The following is a 21325-nucleotide window of genomic DNA, read 5'->3' on the forward strand; positions in this document are numbered from 1 at the left end:
CTACTTGTGTGTCCCCTGTATGGTACCACAAGCTGAGGGTTCCACTCACACACTCTAGCTGTACATAGAACCAACCTTCTAAAGCCTCACACCCAGTGCAATGTGGGCTCAGTTGCTCCCTGTGTTACTGCATCTCTGACCTGTCATCTGACAGGGGAAGTTAATCCCAGCCTCAGTAGCCACATGACAGTTAATGCTGGACCAGGTCGCTCTTAAAAGCAGGATGCTGGCTTTGCAGAACCCAGTGCTAAGTAGCATCTAAGAAAGTGAATGTGAGAGGGGCTGGAGACAGAAGAACGTGCCACTTTATCATTGCACATCTTTGCAGATCACCACTTCTCTGTTTCTGTTCCAATGGCTCCAAGATTCCAAAGAGAAGGCATTTGTTTTTACCTACTCACCCTGCTGGGTGCTTTGGCAGCATCTACTCAAGGATTGACCAAGAAAAGTCAATGTCCATCCTGTGGAGTGCAAGACAAGGAGGTAATGATAGAGTTGGCCAAGCAGCAGATTCTGCAGAAACTCCATCTCAAGGAAAGACCCAATATCACCCACCCGGTCCCCCGAGGGGCTGTAGCCAATGCTCTGAGAAGGCTGCACCTTAACAAGCCCAGAATGGAAGGGCTATTTGGATCTAACAGTTGGGACAGTAATACCGAAAATACTGACACAGACCAGCAGAGCTATGAAATCATCAGCTTTGCAGAAACTGGTAAGGACCTGTTAGTGTGATAGATTTACATTTCCGCTAAATACATGTTAGGTTAGCATTGCATTGATGCCAGATGCCTTTCAAAGATATTTTTAGAGCTGTCCAGTTTGCACAGATGTGTGTATTATTTAGAACTATGCTCCACTGAGATACACTAGAATTGAAAATAAATTGTTTCATAGTAAAAAATACAGTCTTGTGTCTAAACTAGAGAAATGTGGTATGCAAGACTGGACTAAATGTCATTTATGTAACTGATCCCCATTGTGACTTCTTAGGGCATGAGTGTGCATTGCATTGATTGGCAGGTGTGCTACTATCTCTGATTCAGGCAAATGCCATGGGGTTAGTAAATGCATTGCACTGTCCTCCTATGCACATTCCACATACCTAGATTATTTACTGGTCTTTTAGTGGATATAGGGCACAGTGTCCAGCTTGTTAATGCAAAGCTCTTTCTCTCAGTGCTGCAGCACATACTTTGTGTTGTGTTTGTGTTCTCCGTGCCACAAATCCAACATTGATTTGAATTAGGTTATTCCGAGCTGCGTCACTCTCCATAAGCTCAGCTTTTACATGCTGAGTCACTGCATTTTGTTAGCTCATTAAAAGGATACTCTACCTTGAATGTAAGTAAATACGTGCATGTATTTCCTTTCAAGTAAGCTAAAATCAGCAAAAAAACAGTTATTGCTTCACATGACTAAAGAAAAGCATGCTGAGGTACAACTCCCAGGCAGCACCTACCAACCACACAAGGTTGTCAGGAGTCCTGAGAGTTGTAGATCAACCACAGATGAAGGGTCATAGGATTTGATATAAAAAAACAGGGCCATGCAATGTCTGTTTTGCCTTGGGTCCCACCACAACAGGCAGCCCTTGCCTACTTTTTTTATGTTAGGGGGTCAAGTCAGAAGAGCAAGGGGTACTTTTCTAGAAATCCTTCTAGCAGTGGTTGTCTGACTTTTTTTTTTTGGTCAGTCACCCCCTTTGAGGTCAAACCTTTGGTGAGTGAACCTCTTACAGATATTGACCCAGACACTGTTGCAGGTCCCCTAGGTGGACCAGCCATGTAGTTTTTGAACCACCATCCCTCTAGCATACCCCATACAATCATGTTTACAATCAAGTTACTCAGCCCTTAACATTATTTATAACAAACAGGACTCATAATAATTTAACAAACATGGGTTACAGAATAAGAGGGGGGAATCAGAGGGGCCAGCGACCAAGAGCTTACAATCTAGCCCAATGCACACATAAGTGGGCAATGCACAAAGAATGCATCATGCTGTATTAGTGCTCTCATCTGCAAACTGGCACTACTGCCCAAATTGCCATGTGCACTGCCCAGCAAGAAAAGTACTTTTATTTATAAATAAGCCCCTGTGGCCAATGTGTCTTGTATTTCAGTATATGGTAGGACCCTTTGAGGCTGAAAAACTTGGATCTCACTCATGAAAATCTTGACTGGTACCAGATATAATAGCAGTTTGGTGCCTGTAAAAATGCTATTAGCACCACTTTCTATTAATCTTATTGTAAATATCACACCTTAATCAATCTGGAGGTAATGCATTTTAAGCACTACTGGCCCAATAACATTTCAGCATTTTATTGACTTGAAAATTACATCTAGGGTTGCCTTAATACTTTGCACAAACAAGCAGGTTATGTTGCACCTACTGCCCCAAACCTCAGGCACATCAGAAAGCCCACTCAGACCCCCTTGCACACGCCAGCATTATGCAGCATTCGTAGGCTCATATTGACTCAAGTTATCGTAGAGTGCCTTAAAACACCAGGAAGAAAACAGTGGAATGCTCTGATTTTTACCATTTTTACACTTTTGTATTACTGACCCACCTTCTCTTTGAGTTAGCACAACATGACAGTGACATCTAATGGGCAGAGGAAGAATTTGCATCCACATAGGCAGTCCTAGAAAATGTAGCTAGGGGTAACTAATCTGAGGGTAAAGGTTGCAGACAGGTGGAGAATAGTTATTGATCTCACAGCTAATGCTTATACTTCCCACTAAAGGCAGCATATACTGTTCTGCATATAGTTCTATTACAATATCCAATCACTGTATTCAGGTGTATGCAACACAATGTCATGGCGGACTCACTGCATTGCATATGATATTGAGACAGTTGGGAGATAAAAGGTTCACCAATGTTTGGATATATTCCTTCGAAGAATCATGTTCTTTTGGTATTTCATGTTTTTGTATTCCTGTTTGTGTGCAAGACTTGTCTGGGTGTTTACTTTTCATTAGAGTGGGTAAAGGCTGAATGTTGGAAGGGTGTTTTGATTATTACAGTTCTCCCTGGATGCAAAAACACTGTAAATAGCAAAGCCCTAATGGTTTCATCACTATTCCTTTTCATTGTCTTAAATAATAATGTTTGCATAATTCATTCTCATTCTGATATATGTATAAATCCTCATGATGAACCTGTTCTCTTCCCACAGAATATACCAATGAAAACAGTATTACACTGAACTTCCAGTTTACAAGAGACAAGGAGCAAAGTGCACATGTTCTACAAGCCCACCTGTGGCTTTTCTTCAAGGCAAACAGGACGAGCCAGCAAAATGAAACGATTCGATTATACCTGGTCCAAGAAGCTTATTCTCGACGTATACTGATCAGTGAAAAATTAATTGAGCCACGATGGACTGGTTGGCAAACTTTCTCTTTAAAGTCAATGCTGCAGACTTTCTTTGATGGAGGGAATAAAAGCTTACAGTTGGAATTGAACTGTGATGGATGCCAAGATGTGCCAGTTTTAGCCAATCCCAATAATTCCCACCAGCCATTTCTGGTAGCACAGGCCAAAGTCCATGAACAAAGTCACCATGCTACAAAGAGAAGTCTTAACTGTGATCAGAACTCCAATCTGTGCTGTAGGAAAGACTATTATGTAGACTTCAAGGATATTGGGTGGAATGATTGGATTATAAAACCAGAGGGATATCAGATAAATTATTGCATGGGCCTTTGCCCAATGCATATCGCTGGAGCCCCAGGTATGGCAGCCTCATTCCACACCACGGTATTAAATCTCATTAAGGCCAACAATATCCAGACAGCAGTGAACTCATGCTGTGTCCCTACCAAAAGGCGCCCTTTGTCCATGCTTTACTTTGATAGAAATAACAACGTTCTCAAGACTGACATTGCCGATATGATTGTGGAAGCCTGTGGGTGTAGCTAGGGCTTGGGCTACATCAGTTTGGGACATTTACATTAAAAAAGAGGGAAGCTGGCTTTTCTCTTCATTATTTGCTCGAGATGCTTTAGACAGGTGAAGAACAAGTGAAAAAACTGATTCCACATTCACTTATCAAATTCATGGGAATCGTTAACAAGATCACCCTCTCTAAACGGATCTAGGGAGCTGTAGCACAATACTGTCCAGCAAGGTCAGCAGCCATTTCTTGGTATTGTGTGGCTTATTATTTCAGCAAGACATCAGTAAATTTAACACACATCCTATAGCTCTTGTACCAAAGATCAAGCAACTAAATCTTGCATTTACAGCAAAAACGGTTCTTACAAGTCAGACGCATCATGTTACAATTTAAAGTGCCAATTTGAAAATATGGATGGGATCAGAATGACAAATACCTCTTATCCATTGCTTCACTTCTCAGAACTCAAAATGTCATTTTGAAATAATGATTGACAATGTTTTAATCCTCCCTGGCAGAGAGCACCTTCTGATGGTGAATAACGCCACCACTCTAATGTATTATATTTTCTATGTTATTTGTACATTGTTATTTTATTACTTTATCACTGTTTAATAAAATATTGCCTGGAAAAAAAAGAAACAGTTTCAGTTTGTTTCGTTGTTTGGGAGAGATTTTAAATTCGATTAAGGGGTTTTCTAGTACTACATTAAAACAATTAAACACTAAGGGGCATATTTATCAAGGGTCGAATTTCGAATTGAAAAAACGTCGAAATTCGAATTCAAAAAGACCAACTGAAATTAAGTCGAAGTTCTTTTTTGGTCGAATAGGTCTGGATTCGGCCGGATTCGAATCGAAGGAATAACGCATTCGATCGAATTCGATTCAAAGTTTTTTCCAAAAAAACATTTGATTTTTAAAAGTCCACCAAATTGACTCCAGTTCTAGGAGGTCCCTCATAGGCTAAAATAGCAATTCGCCAGGTTTTACATGGCGAATGGTCGAAGTTGAATTTTTACATTTTTCAAATTTCGATATTTAAATTTTTTAATTTTTTTCAAATTCAAATTGAATTTGGACTATTCCCTAGTACACAAAGTACACAAAAAAAGCTCGAAATTTTTTTTCATTTGAAAATTCAGCTCGACCTTTGATAAATCTGCGCCTAAAACTATGCCACAATCAGAGAACTAAACACGAGCCAGTCATTTGTATTTTCCTAGAGAATTGGGTTGTGGCTTGTAGAAAGCTTTGGCAGGCGTGCACCAAATATTACATATTAAAGGAACACTATAACCCTGAACAATGTAGGTCTCTATAAAAAAACATATCACATTAAACAGCTCAAATGTAAAACCCTGCCCCTGCTTTATCTCCATAAACCATTTCCGTATAACTATTGCGGTAATGTGCCATTGGGTAATCCTAAATAGAAAATTGCCATCTGTTGGTTAAGGGTTCATTTTGGGGGGTATAGTTATCCTTTAAAATTAATAAAAACACAGTTTTGTATATTAAAACTTGAAGTCAGTTGTACAAATTGACCAGCACTTAACAGGATAAAGATAATCTCATTGGGTCTACAACACAATTCAGACAAGCATAACATTTGGTTCAGTCAGACAAAATTTGAAAACATATCTGAATTCTAAATTAAGGACATTTCTAAAAGTCAACGATCTGCTTTTATTAAAGGGATGAACTAAATCCTTTATTTTTTAATTTGGCCTACACACTGTTAAATTACCAAAGCCTAATTTGTATATTTGAGAAGAATCAAAAACATTGCATTGTCTGTGATGTGGCACGTTTTATTTTGTTCCTTCGACAAATGAAATTTTCAAATTCCCAAAACAGTACATAAATATCATCTGGGTTCAGCAGGCCACCATACCGATAACTACATGATTATTTTACAGCGGTTGTTCACCTTTGGGTAAACTTTTAGTATGATGTAGAGAGTGATATTCAGAGACAATTTGCAAGTGGTTTTTATTTTTTATTATTTGTGTTTTTTTTTAGTAATTTAGCTTTTTATGCAGCTTCTCTCCAGTTTGTAATTTCAGCAATCCGGTTGCTAGGGTCCAAATTACCCCAGCAATCATGCATTGATTTGAATAAGAGACTGGAATATAAATAGAAAAATGAGTAATACAAAGTAGCAATAACAATACATTTGTAGCTTTACAAAGCAGTTGTCTTTTAGATGGGGTCAGTGACCCCTATTTGAAAGCTGGAAATAGAAGTAGAAGGCAAATAATTCAAAAACTATGAAAAAATGAAGACCAGTTGAAAAGTTGCTTAGAATTAGCCATTCTAGAACATATTAAAAGTTAACTTAAAGGTGAGCTACCTCTTTAATACTGAAAAAAAGTCTTGGGTTTGGTACATGCCTAAAATATATAGAGTAAAATACAAAAAGATTTGTATTGGTTCTGAACATAACTTTAGCATTTTGCAATGTACTATTGTTTGTTATGCATTATATTTAAAGATGGTGCCTTTTAGCAGAGCTTAGGTAGAAATGTTTGGTTCCACTGGCTGCACACTGGGAAATATTAAAATATGTAACAGCTGGTGAGATGATAAATGCTAGGTTGCAAATTATACATTACATTTTAGTTAATTTTGCTTTCAGATGCTATTGAGCACAGGTAAAGATCTGGCCTAACTGCCTCTGAATCTGAAATCAAGGTTCATCCAGCTTTCAGTTACATTTCATCTCATCCCTTCTTATATATCTAACATATTTAAACAGTTCAGTGTAAAAATAAAAACTGGCTAAATAGGCTGTGCAAAATAAAAAAATGTTTCTAATATAGATAGTTAGCCAAAAACGTTGATGGTGACAGAGAATTGCCAAACGGATTACTGTGTGCATTGTCCCATTGTCCCACTACCATGTGCAGAGGGTGCTGTTTGATATTGCCATCACTGTTAATCTTTCGTATAACCAACAGAGGGTGCTGTGTGATATTGCAGTCACTGTTAATGCTTCATATAACCAACAGAGGGCACTGTGTGATATTGCAGTCACTGTTAATCTTTCCTATAACCAACAGAGGGCGCACTGTTATTCTTTCATATAACCAACAGAGGGCGCTGTGTGATATTGCAGTCACTGTTAATGCTTCATATAACCAACAGAGGGCACTGTGTGATATTGCAGTCACTGTTAATCTTTCCTATAACCAACAGAGGGCGCACTGTTATTCTTTCATATAACCAACAGATGGCGCTGTGTGATATTGCAGTCACTGTTATTCTTTCATATAACCAACAGAGGGCGCACTGTTATTCTTTCATATAACCAACAGAGGGCGCTGTGGGATATTGCAGTCTCTCCCCAAGCGAACTGTTGGTATAGGAATGATTAAAAGTGACTGCAATCTCAGCTACTGACTCAAGTATAAGCCAAGGTAGACTTTTTCAGCACATTTTGGATGCTGAAAAACTTGGCTTAAACTCAAGTATATAGGGTAACTGTTCAGTGAGTTTGCAATTGATCCTTATCATGCAGCTCAGATTCAAAAGCAAACAGTTATGACCCATATGCCCCCCTCAATTCACTGGTTCAACTTTCAGTATGTTAAAGAATGGCTAATTATATGCAGCTTCGCAGTTGGCCTTCATAACTGGGCTCAGTTATCAGGAGTTGTATGTGCATTTTTTTAATTAATTTTAATTTATTCTTATTATAGTATATGGAGAGGTTTAGGTGCCTGGAAATCTTGTAGAAACAACAAACAAAATCACTTAAAAAGTTAACTTTCAGTATGTTATAGAATGGCTATTCTATAACTTTGCAGTTGGCCTTCATTCTTCTCTTTTTTTCTTCTGACCTTTTCCAGCTTTCAAATAGTCACTGGCCCATCTAAAAACAAATGCTCTGTAAGACTACAAATGTATTGTTATTGCTACTTTGTCATTACTTATCTTTCTGTTTAGGCATCTTCTATTTACATTCCATCCTTTTATTCAAATCAGTGCATGGTTGTTAGGATAATTTTAACCAGATTGCTGAAATTGGAAACTGAAGAGCTGCTGATTAAAAAGCAAAATAACTCAAAAACCACAAATAATGAAAAATAAAAATCAATTGCAGGTTGTCTCAGAACATCACTCTCTACGACATACTAAAATTGACTTTAAAGGTGAACAGTCCCTTAAATGCTGCCGAGGTTCTATTGTGCCTATGCCTTCTTTTCCTTGCCATTTGATTGAAGGGTTTAATGTGGGACCTTCCCACTATAAACACAACCACTGGGCTGAGGGTACACAGTGAGTACTTTCCACAATTATACATGAGAAAAGCTCTGGGAAGTACAAAGAGTGTAAAACAAACCACCAGAAACTTATTGGCTTAATGTTTCAATGACTTTATCTGGAAATCCCCAGGTGCCGAGCAGTCTGGATAATAGGTCTCAGTGGTGTAACTAGATATTACTGGGCCCCACAGCAAATTATTTTTCAGGCCCCCAAAATGTTTAGAGGTTGACTTGTTTTACTAATATTTATTGAAACTGTATATAAATTAGGGCCCTATACCTCCTGGGCCCCCCTGCAGCCACAGGGTCTGCTTTCTCTATAGTTAAGCCACTGACTGGTCTCATACCAGTAGGTGCTGTAATGTAATATGTTTTACTCTATATCAGAAATTCTCTGCCTTTTCATTCTTTTTCATTAAACTAGCTGGGGTTCTACTAAGACACAGGGTATAATTAACCAAAATACAGCAGATCTTACTCTGGAGTTGAAATCCATAGCAGCCAATCAGCAATTAGCTTTGACTGATCAGCAAAAGCAAACACAATTCTGATTCCTTCTCCACTGTGGGCTCTTTAATCAATTAATTATCCTTATAAGCTTTATAAAGGTGTTCCAATGTGTTGCCCTCATTCAGTGACTTTTTTTCTCTAAATATCCCAGCAGATGGTATCTGCACTGCAATATATAACAGTTTTATTCAAAAATGAACCCCATACAAGTCCTGATGGAGCTAAAAAATATTTACAGTACCTTGCATCATACAGGTGTTGGATCTATTACCTGGAAAACCTTTATCCTAAAATCCCCAGAATGTCGGACTGCCATTTCCCATAGAGTCTTATTCAAACAAACAATTCCTAATATTTGATCTTGATTTGCTTTATCTCTGTGACAATAAGTCAGTGCTTTGAACTTAATGTTAACTAAGCTTGCATAAGCTCACGCTGATGCCAAAACAACACTATCAGTTTTTTTATGTAAAGCCTTAAATTCTGTGCAACTTAATTTTTTTTTGCGCAACAACTTTTATCCTGGAAGCGACCCTACAAAATGCCAAGATCTTAAGATCCTGGAAAAGTCTCAATGTGATATAAGCAACTGAGCAGTGAAGCATCAGGAGATGCTTCCTTGTTGATAACATAAGCTTTCACCATTCTGTTTGGCTGTTACCGGGATGCAGGGGGCATGCATTTATAATAGACTGCTAATATCATGGAAATGAAAAGAAAAACATCAGAAATGTGAACATATACCTACTTCTTGTTCCCAGAGAGGAAATTGCCTGTAGCAGTATTCTGATATACTTCTCATTTATATAAAGGAAGGTATTCATATAAACTTTGGTGTAGTATATCAGGACTGTACAACCTAAGGCTGTTTACAAAAAAGCGAATTCTCCTCATTGTGTCTGTTCCTGTTTGTGTATTTGCTTAATCTTTAAAAGTTCCATGTGTATCATTTACCAGCAGCGCCACAACACAGATTCAAGTCCCAAAATTTAGGCTTGGAGCCTAGTAGGTAACGTATTGAAGGTCACTGGCACACTAATGAGATAAATGTGATAAAAGTGCTTTCCTTTTAGCTGCACTGCTCGTATCACGCTTTCTGCTCATGCAGTGGTCGGAGGGTTCAATAGACAAAGTACACCTTACATCATGGTTATATGGCACCGGCGAGGAACATGTTTCTCAATACTAGTAAGAACTAGTGATGTCTGGTTGAACACCAGTTATAGCCAGATACTAAAGTTGATCAGTGATGTGGAATATAAAGATTAACCCTGTATCTGGGAAAGCTACTTTATCCATTTTCACTTCATACACTGCCTTGGGAGCACCAGTAATGCTAGTGCTAAGACTGTATGATCTACACAGTTATTCTCCACAATTTGCATTACAAGGAGGGGTCATTTATTGTGTATAGTGCAATTTCAACAGATGCAATTATGCGCTAATATGCACACTAATTTGTGATCATTTTAGAAAGTCCTGTGCTTGTGTGGTTTTGTAAGATACAAACAGTGTCGGACTGGCCCACCGGGATACCAGGAAAACTCCAAGTGGGCCCAGGTATAAGTGGGCCCTTCTGCTCACCCAATTATTTGCCTTGTATGTCTATACCACAGCCATTCCCCCATTTCTAAGAGAGAAGAGTGGAAATGAAGGGAAGACTGGATGATAATATGGAAGGAGAAGTGATTAAAATAAGAAAAAAATATGAAAAAGAAGAAAGAAGAAAAGTTAAAGAAGAAAAAAAGGAAATATAATTTGGAGAGTGGGCCCGCACTCAAAGGTTTTCTGGTGGCCCCAGGGATCCCAGTCTGACACTGGGCAGATCTATCACAAATGGGGCTCTTTATATGCCCTGCAGTAACAAAAATAGAAGCCACCATACATTAACATCCCAGTGGACACTAGATTTCCTATAAAACGCTTGTAAGGTTTTGCATGTGTCTGTTCTGAATGGAGAGGTCTCTTTTGAGCTCCATCCCAAAGTTCTACTCACAGAATTCGTTCTACACAATAATTACTGAAAGGTAGGGCTCAACTGTTTTAGGTATTCTGATGATCCGAAACTTTAGTGATCATTATTTCCTTGCCACTTGCCTCTGACCATTGACACGGGCAACTAAACTGCAAGTGACCTGGCCATTCTGTCAAAATGGACACCCTGTGTATGGACAGCTTTTGCTAGCAGTCGGCAAGCTCTTTCTTTTAACTGATTCTAAAAAAAAAATCACTGAGCGCTGCAAAGAACTCTCTTATTCAATCTTTAATACAAGACAAAGCTGTATCCTACTTATAAACAGGCAAAACTTTCCATTTAACTTAAGTTCAGGCATCTCTGAGCAGAGAAATAGATTGAGTTTGGAAGGATGGACTAATAAAAGCAGTTTTCTGTCAATTTCATTGTGCACTGAAGAATGAGACACATTTTGCTAACTGCCTTTACCAAGAGTGTGTTTTTTATTATTTCTAAAACCAGATTTGGTATAGTCCAACGAATTACAGACACCAATTGGATTGTTTTATGCATGAATAATATTGCGCTGTGGCCTCCTCATATTACAAATTTGGTATGTGAATCTATCATGCAAATATGAAAATACTTTGAATACATTAGATAACTTGCATGTGCCATGTTAATGCAATCTCTTGGGGAAGTCTTGGGAAAGACTTTCACAGCTCATAGAAAAAAATTCAATGTTAAAAATTCTATAATGGTTCTTTCAAGCCGAATGGATACTGCACTGACTTTGCATTTAGAGAGTGAAATGCAAAATACGAAAAAGGAAATCATTTCGTAATGTACCTTGAATTGTATATGCCATGATAGTATGCTCCTGAATTTTCAATTTAAATCACGCATACCAATCACGCATGATCTCAATACTATAAGACTAACCTCAAACATGTGTGTCCCTAATTTTGACATATATTGATATATATAGATACACACAACCCCAGCAGTCCAATATACTGTATAGCTCCCAGGGAAAACTTATACCTACTTTGCTCTTTATTTTCTCTCCATTAGGCAGGGGTTGGGAGAGTAGTTATTGAGGCATCTTTGGAAGAGATTATGCCGAATAAAGAGAAAAGCAGGTATTGTCTTTCACCCCCCAAAGATATTCTCTTTTTTCACTTAGTTAGGACTGACGCATGGACACTGCCCTGACAGGGCACGTCAGCTTATGCATACTTTGTACAAACTTTGTAAGTAAAAGTGTCTCTTTTTACCAAATGTTACCTTTAAGTTGTTTTCCCTGGAGTGCTGGGGTTAAAGGGGACCCGTCACCCAAACAAAATTATCCAAATCCTATTTTATAATGTAAGTCAAGCAAAATGAACTTTAATTACACTGTATAAATTATTTGAATATTGTTTCCATCAGTCTGGGAACTCATAACTAAAGCCACCAGGAAGGAGCCATTTTGTGCACACTGTTATTAAGGCAAGCCTTGTATCATCTCAGAATCTTGTTTGTGCACCAGGTGACAGGAACCCAATGTCCATCCCCATGCCCTGGTTACACAATTAAATCGTTAAGAGAAATGGGGGAATGTAGGGAGAGCGGTGACATCTAGGAAGTGCTGAATGGAAAGTGAAAGTAATTGCTTGCCCCGCCTCTATGCCTAGGCATAGAGGAGGGGTAGGCAATACTTGATTGACAGCTGGTATTTTTAAATGAGTTTACAACAGCTATAAATGCTTTAATAAAAAAAGGAATTGGATTTCATATTTAAATTAAGAAGGACTTTTATTATACAGATTTTTATGTCTGGGTGACGGGTCCACTTTAAGTGTGTAGTATGTATTACAAGCAACAAAAATTAATAGTATAAGCCTCGGTGCTGGTTAAGTCTAGATAGATATTAATTAAATTTAAAAAAACACACTCACAGGACTTTTTAGGTGCCAAAAGGTAGTAGATTATTACGACGTTTCGGCTAACAACTTAAGCCTAATTATTAGCCAAAACGTTGTAATAAACTACTACCTTTTTGGCACCTAATAAGTCCTAAGTATGTGTGTATATATATATATATATATATATATATATATATATATATATATATATATATATATATATATATATATATATATATATATATATATATATATATATATATAATACACATAAGCCATGAATATCCTGTAAATTATATCCTTATAAACGGTGAGTAGTGATGTCATCAGTTATAAACGGTGAGTAGTGATGTCATTTCTGTCACATGACTCACTAAATTTTGTGTATTATAATAAATAAAGTACCCCCAGTTGTAAAATATGAGGATATTAGAAGTTACCTCGGAGTTCCATGACCTGTATAAAAACACTCGGCCTTCGGCCTCGTGTTTTTATATGGTCATGAAACTCCTCGGTAACTAATAATATCCTTATATTTTACAAGAGGGGGTACTTTATTCACTATATAATACACAAAAGCCATGAATATCCTGTAAATTATATCCTTATAAACGGTGAGTTCTGATGTCATCAGTTATAAACGGTGAGTTGTGATGTAATTTCTGTCACATGACTCTGAAATTTGTGTATTATAATAAATAAATAAAGTACCCCCAGTTGCAAAATATGAGGATATTAGAAGTTACCTCAGAGTTCCATGACCTGTATAAAAACACTCGGCCTTCGGCCTCGTGTTTTTATATGGTCATGAAACTCCTCGGTAACTTATAATATCCTTATATTTTACAAGAGGGGGTACTTTATTCAATATATATATATATATATATATATATATATATATATATATATATATATACACACACACACACACACACACACACACACACACACACACATACATATACACACACGTACACACACACAAATTAGATACTTTTGCCAGTTTAGGTGTATGTCAGTGTTATTTAACAATATTTATTTACTAATTGACCCTAAGATTATGGAACATAAGGCCATATTGGGTGCTGCAAACCCTAAAGATGGATGTGCTTTCAGGCAATAATCACCTGAAAATTTGCTTGCACAAGGGCTAGCACAGAATTCCTACAGAAGTCAGCAAAGGAATTAGATAATTTGGGGACGTGTGTTTAATCAGTGTAAAGCTCACAAAATCTCCTCATTTGCATTTGCAGGATAAACCAAGTTAATTTTAACATAGGGTCTCTGTAAACATGCAATATGTTTGTATTTAAAATGAGCATGTCCTACCTTTTCAGTTACCTGTCCAGCGCAAGTGGAGGAGTCCACAGCCCCAAGACTGGCAGCGAGAAGTGTAGAGTTTAGAGCCATCAGAGCAGGTGATGCAGGTGGGAAGAGCAGTGGTTGGAGACCATTATCAGGGAAAGTTTCAGGTAAGGACAGGGGTGCTTCATTTTTCTCAGCTCCGTCAGTTTGTGGAGTAGGTAATGAGTCCAACAGGGGCATGAGAGATGGCAAAAGGGTGCTTTGTTGTTGGTTGTTTTGTTGAAGATCAAGCTGTGGTAGCCCTAGTCCTCCTAGTGGTAAAAGAGGACCTTGCAGGAGAGACGCCATCAGTAAAGTCTGCAAAGCAGTAGATTCAGGGTCCCCCACTGCAGAGGGCAATGACAGGGCTGTATTCTGAAGGCCTAAAAGTCCAATATCTGAATTTCCAAGCAAAGATGATGACAGTAAATTTAGCAAACCTTGGTTCAGAATTTGTTGGTGTTGATGTAAACTAAGGGAAAGTGGTAAAGACCCCAGCAGCGCTAGGTTTAATAGAGAAGGAGATGCAGGAAACGGCAGTACTTGATCCTGACCCAGAAAGGGAAAGCCATCCCCAGATGAAGGCAAGGAACAAGGCAGCTCATTAATTCCTTCTGTCACACAGCTCGGCACCACATTAGGAGTAGTCTTTGCTACAGGAGAATGGTTGGGTCGTACAGTTGAAGTTGCTAATAAATTATTGGATAAAGCGAAGGGGAGAAGGGAAACAATTATAAATACATTGCATATACAAGTGAAATGAAGCAATTATCAACTCAGACACAAAAACTTAATAAAGTACTTCCAAACTGTATGAGCATTTGGGGTTAAAGCTATTCATTTCTATAAAAAAGTAAGTTGAACAAAAGTTGGCTTTTTGACTTTAATGACAAGTTCACAGGGAACTGCCTTACTGAGACAATACCATTGCTCTCCTCCATACCCACAGGAGTAAGACAAATATGCAGCACAGGCGTGAAACACATATTTACATTTCTAACTGTATTCAAGAAATGAAACCTGAGGCAGCTGACCCGATGCGTCTGCCCACACAACACTCGGCAACCTATTCTGCACTCCGACCATAATGATAAAAGGCCAATCACTGGTGCAGAGAATGCAACGACACTCTCTCTATAAAAGCCTATTTTCCAGCACAACAAAAAAAGCAGACTTCATTTGTATGGCTAATGACAGAGAAACACGGTCTGATTTTGAACAAGGTTGTATTTCATACCTTCTATACTAAACATATCTACTGTAATGAAACATTCATCTTTAAGTCAACCTTTTAAGATATGTCACATAAAATTATTATTATTATTATTATTATTATTAACATGTATTTATATAGTGCCAAAATATTGCATAGCACTGTAACATAAATGTGATTATACAAGTAAATCACATGAATTCTATACATAGAACATATGGAGTTACAGACATCACAATCAATACAGGTACAAAAGGTGAGGAAGGCCCTATGCAAAAGAGCTTACACTCTAAAGGGAAGGGAGTAATACACAAGGTGTGGGAGTGGGCAAGATCGAATTAAGTGGGTGAGAAATGTGGTATTGTATATGGTGTTGAGTTTGGTAGTTAAGCAGAGTGAGGGTAGGCTTCTCGGAAGAAGTCAATTTAAGAGATTTCTTGAAAGCAGAAAGGTTGGGAGAAAGTTGGACAGACCGTGGGAGAGCGTTCCAGAGGAGGGGTGCAGCCCTTGCAAAGTCTTGAATGCGAGCATGTGAGGAGGTAATGAGAGAAGAGTTGAGTAGCAGGTCAGTAGAGGAGAGTAGTAAGCGGTTGGGTGAGTATATAGAGATGAGTTCAGAGATGTAGGGTGGGGCAGAGTTATGAAGTGCTTTGAATGTCAGGGTTATTAATTTGAATTTTATTCTGAAAGGTAATGGAAGCAAGTGCAGGGATTGACAGAATGGCGAGGCAGAGGAGGAGCGGTTGCTGAGGTGTATGAGCCTCGCAGCAGTGTTCATTATGGACTGGAGAGGTGACAGTCTCTGGAGGGGAAGGCCAATTAAAAGAGAGTTACAGTAGTCTAGACGTGATATGATGAGAGAGTGAATAAGAATCCTCTAAAGATGGATTCCCTATTAGTCATTTGTGGATTTGGAATCATGCATAGTAATTCCCCTTCTACTATCTGTGTGGAATATGTCTATGAAGGTTTTCATTCATCCAGGTCATGGTATATCTAGTAGAAGTAACTGGACTTGCTGATTAATCATCGAAGACGCCCCACCACTCATCCGAGCAGCCCCCCCAGCCCAACCGACTGGTACTGGAAATCCTCGGCACATAAACTCTTCCACTAATCCAATCACAATGGTGACAAGTGAGTTTATATACCAGGGATTTCCCAGACCAGTTAGTTGTACCGAAGAAGCTGCCCGGATGAGCAGCGAAACGTCCCCAATGACTACCCAGCAAGTCCAGTTGCTCTAGATTTACTTCCACTAGAAATACATATTCAGCCTCTCGTACTTCTACTTTACACTTAGGGGCAGATTTATCAAGGGTTGAATAATAAATAAGAATTTGAATTTTCAAGTTTCAAAATTCACACATTCGAATCCCCCCCTCTATTCGATTTATCACCCCTCGACCATGGAAACAGCCCTAATTCGAACATCCGCCACCTAAAACCCGCCGAGTTCATGTAAAAGTCAATGGCAGGGGTCCGTCGAGCCATTTGGAGATGTTATTAGCCTTCCTGGAATTTGAAGGTTTCTTTTCAGGAGATAAACTCAATTCGTACGAATCGAATATGATTCGAATTGTCAGGTTGGAATCATTCGATCGAATATTAGACATTCTGATTTTTTCTTCAATAACCTCCCAGTCAAATTGTGAGTACATTCAGTAACACTGTCCTCACACTGGGGGCACCTCTGAGACTACAGATTACATAATATTGGGCACAGGCCGTATAGACATGGAGGTAAACCCCAAAATGACGGCTCATTCTGATGTACTAAGTATAAAAAATACACTTTATTATTAAAGATATTACAAAAATACACATCTTTAAAAATACACGAGTATAGTCAGTGTATTAGGCATCCCAACATCTTATTATTCAATTTAGACCCAAGGTAAACAGGGAATCAGAATGCCCTATTCTATTCTTTTTTAATAGGTCGTCAATTCTTATAGTTTTTTTTTAATGTTTGCCTTCCTCTTCTAACTCATTCCATCATACACTAGGTGGGAAGGTGCAAACACTATGGCTCATTCTTTATCCTAATCCTACATCATACACTATCTGCTATGGGGACTGCAACAGTCATTTTCTTGTGGTTACTTTTAAAGGAGACATGTTGTGTAAAAAACAAGAATGTACTAGTACATTAAACTCTCAAATATAGAAAGAATGTGCTTTAAAAAGTAGTGTTTCTGGTTACTTTATTGCAAATTTCTGCAGAAGCCCTACTAGTCCCGCCCATTTCATGCCCAAGGGAAAGGGGAGCCAGCGACACTCAGCATACTGCGCTGTAGGATAGAAACCAATCAGCAGCTAGGCTGACCTGATAGGGAACAGAGGCCAATCTTTGCTTGTGTGACTGCAGAGCTGTCATTGGCTGTCCGCCTCCTACTGTGCTTCTGGCAGGGACCATTAGGACACGCCCACCCCTCATTTGAAACACAGACAGTACGTAAATATAAAAGACTTGGAGAATAAAGAGGTTAAGCGAGTAGAGGAGGAATAATAGTTTGGAAAGTGGGCCCATGGTCTAAGGTTTTCTGGTGGGCCCCTTGCATCCCAGTCCGACTCTGGCTACAAGGCTGTCTGAATACCCTCTGTAAAGTTCAGGGGGAGAGGGATCGCCCATGCACTACGGCCACAACACAGTAGTAGAATAAATGTCTTTTTATTCCTTGTTCAAACAAACAAGCTGTATCTTCAGCAGGTAACATTAACAACGTAAACAAGCTGTATCCTCAGCAGGTAAAGTAAATCAACTTAAACACAGTCTTCAGCATAAAGTAACAATCACTTTCATGCACATCAGAAGTGAAAGAAAACAGTTCATATTCCCATTCAGGGATCAGGCTCACCTAGCCTTACAAAGCGTTTGATTCCCAGTCAGGAGAGCAGTTTCCAAACACACTTCTCTCTTGCAGACCTCACGTGTGTCTCCCAACCCCCTTCCTGAACTCTCAGGGCTCACTTAACTCCTGCACTGCTGCAGTAATTAGCCCTGCTGTGCACCCTCCAGGTACCTGAATAAAGGGGAAATATACCTGCTGTCCAGGACCCACCCCTGGAGTTCTGTACATATCCCCCCCCCCTCTGCCTCAATCCGGAGGTGGAGGCAAACCAGGTCCCTAAACAATGTACCCGGGATAGTGCATCTGCATTTTGGTGTAGCTTTCCAGGTCTGTGTTCTACATTAAAACTGAAATCCTGGAGGGCTAAGAACCAACGTGTCACCCTTGCATTGGCCTCTCTATTCTTTCTCATCCAAGTCAAGGGTGCATGGACTGAGACCAAACGAAATTTTCTTCCCAGAAGGTAATAGCGCAAGGAGTCCAGGGCCCACTTTATGGCTAGGCACTCCCTTTCGACTATTGCATAATTTTTCTCTGCAGGAGTCAACTTCCTACTGAGGAAAGCTATCGGGTGTTCTTCCGCATTGATATCCTGTGAAAGTACAGCCCCAAGGCCAACATCGGAGGCATCTGTCTGTACTATAAACTCTCGACTAAAGTCAGGGGCTACCAAAATGGGGTGTTGACACAATGCAGACTTAAGTTCTTTAAAAGCTTGTTCTGCATTGTCGTTCCACTTAATCATCACAGACTTTCTGCCCTGAGTCAAGTCTGTCAAAGGGGCAGCCAAGGTAGCAAAATTGGGCACAAACCGTCTGTAGTAGCCCACTATGCCCAAGAAGGCTCTTACTTGTCTCTTAGTCAGTGGCCGTGGCCAATTCAGAATTGCCTCTACTTGAATTGGGGTTTTACCATTCCCCTGCCTACAATGTACCCTAAGTATCGGGCTTCCTCCATCCCTAAGGCACATTTCTCTGGATTTACTTTGAATCCACCTTTTTTTAAAGAGTCTAGCACTGCCTGGACTTTTGGCAGATGGGATTCCCAATCAGTGCTGAAAATTACAATGTCATCTAAGTAGACTGAGGTGTACTTAAAATGAGGGCGCAATAATTTGTCCATTGCCCTTTGAAAAGTAGCGGGGGCAGTCTGTAGCCCAAATGGCATCCTCTTGTACTGAAAATGCCCCTCTGGGGTAGAAAAGGCAGTTTTCTCCCTTGCCTCTCGGGTTAGAGGTATTTGCCAATACCCTTTAGTAAGATCAAGGGTGGTGATATACCTGGCAGGTCCTAACCTCTCAATGAGTTCGTCAACCCGAGGCATAGGGTAGGCATCGAATTTGGATACCTCATTCAACTTCCTGTAATCATTACAAAACCGTATAGTCCCATTGGGCTTGGGGACTAGGACAATTGGACTTGACCACTCACTCTGTGACTCCTCTATGACACCAAGTTGTAACATTTTTATTACTTCCTCTGAAACTGCCTGTCTGCGAGCTTCAGGAATGCGATAAGGTTTTACACACACCTTCACATTGGGTTCAGTGATTATATCATGCTCTATGACATTGGTAAGCCCAGGTAACTCAGAAAAAACATCTTTGTTCCTCTGCAAAAACTCCTTAACTTGTTGAGTCTGAAACCTTGACAGGGAAGAAGCTACTTTTATAGTATTTACCTTATTTTGTCTTTCAAAGCTCGCAGTAGCCCCAGCAGACACTGCTTCCCTATCTCTACAGGGCTTTAGCAAATTAACATGGTAGATCTGGTAGGGTTTTCTTTTCCCTGGTTGGTGCACCCTGTAATCTACCTCCCCTATCTTTGCAACAACTTCAAAAGGTCCTTGCCACTTAGCTAGGAACTTACTCTCTACTGTAGGGATGAGTACAGCCACTCTGTCCCCTACCTGGAAATGTCTTATTTTGGCTGACCGATTATACACCCTACTTTGGGTTTCTTGGGCCTTCTGGAGATGCTCTTTCACCATTGGCATTACATTAGCAATTCTCTCCCGCATTTGGGCAATGTGCTCTACAACACTTCTATATGGGGTGGTCTCACTCTCCCATGTTTCTTTTACCAAATCAAGTAACCCCCGGGGTCGACGCCCATACACCAATTCAAAGGGCGAGAATCCCGTAGAAGATTGGGGTACTTCTCGAATGGCAAAAAGCAAAGCTGGAAGCAGGCAATCCCAGTCCTTCCCATCCTTATGTACTACCCTCTTTAGCATTGTTTTCAGGGTTTTGTTAAACCTCTCAACCAGGCCATCTGTTTGTGGGTGATAGACAGAGGTCCTTAGCGGTTTAATTTGAAATAGCTTACATAAGTCGGCCATGACCTTCGACATAAAGGGTGTGCCTTGGTCAGTAAAGGACCTCTTTGGGAAAACCTGTCCTTGTAAACATATGAAATAGTTTGCGAGCAATGGTTTTGGATGAGGAATTCCGTAAAGGAATAGCCTCAGGGTACCGGGTAGCATAATCAAGTATAACCAAAATGTATTGGTGTCCTCGAGCGGACTTCACTAAAGGACCTACCAGGTCCATAGCAATTCGCTCAAATGGCACTTCAATAATGGGGAGTGGTACTAAAGGACTTCGAAAGTGGGGGCCAGGGGCAGTCAACTGGCTTGTGGGGCAGGAGGAACAATATCTTTTTACCTCTGCCTTCAACCCAGGCCAGAAGAACCGATCAGCTATACGTGCCTCTGTTTTCTCAGCCCCCAAATGCCCCCCTAGTACATCATTATGGGCTAAGTCCAGTACCATCCTTCTGAATGGCTGGGGAACTAGTAACTGCTCAACCACCTCATTTCGGACCTGAGTGACACGGTACAGGAGGTCACCATTAACTGCAAAATGTGGAAATTGCTTATCAAGCTCAGGCTCTCGTGGGACCCCATTTATCACCACTACTTGTTCTCTGGCATGTACCAAAGTAGGATCTCGCATTTGGGCAGTACTAAATGCTCCCCTAGAAACATCTAGGTCTGGAAGTACAGGATTTGAGGATGTTTCCTCATCATTCTCCCCAAGCAAGACCTGTAACGGGAAAAATTCCCCCCCCTCAGAGGTTACCTTAGTCTCCAGACTTGAGTCCTCAGACCCAACCTTTCCCTCAGGAACACTTTTTTCAACTTCATGATTTACCACATTTTGTTCTGGCAGTTCCACACAATCCCCTTCTTTTAAGGGTTCTGTGGAAGTGTCGTTTTCACTCATAACCTGTATTGGTTCAGACACTTTAGTTTGTACATTACCCCACAGTTCCCAGAACAATGGAAAGTCTCGGCCAAGAATTACCTGGTGCAACAATTTTTTTACCACACCAACCTCATGAGTAATGGTGCCAGA

General features: G+C 39.8%; 1 protein-coding gene across 1 annotated transcript; it reads left to right on the forward strand.

Moving 5' to 3' along the window:
* Positions 1–243: 243 nt before the first annotated feature.
* On the forward strand, positions 244–4555 carry inhbc.1.L (inhibin subunit beta C L homeolog; the record flags this gene model as incomplete). Its single annotated transcript, NM_001085864.1, is given in 2 exon segments — positions 244–712; positions 3191–4555. Coding segments are annotated over 2 exon segments (1104 nt in total). The 5' UTR covers positions 244–354.
* Between the last annotated feature and the right edge of the window lie 16770 nt (positions 4556–21325).

The sequence above is a fragment of the Xenopus laevis genome, chromosome 2L (genome assembly GCF_017654675.1).
Source record: "Xenopus laevis strain J_2021 chromosome 2L, Xenopus_laevis_v10.1, whole genome shotgun sequence".
NCBI classification, from domain to species: Eukaryota; Metazoa; Chordata; class Amphibia; order Anura; family Pipidae; genus Xenopus; species Xenopus laevis.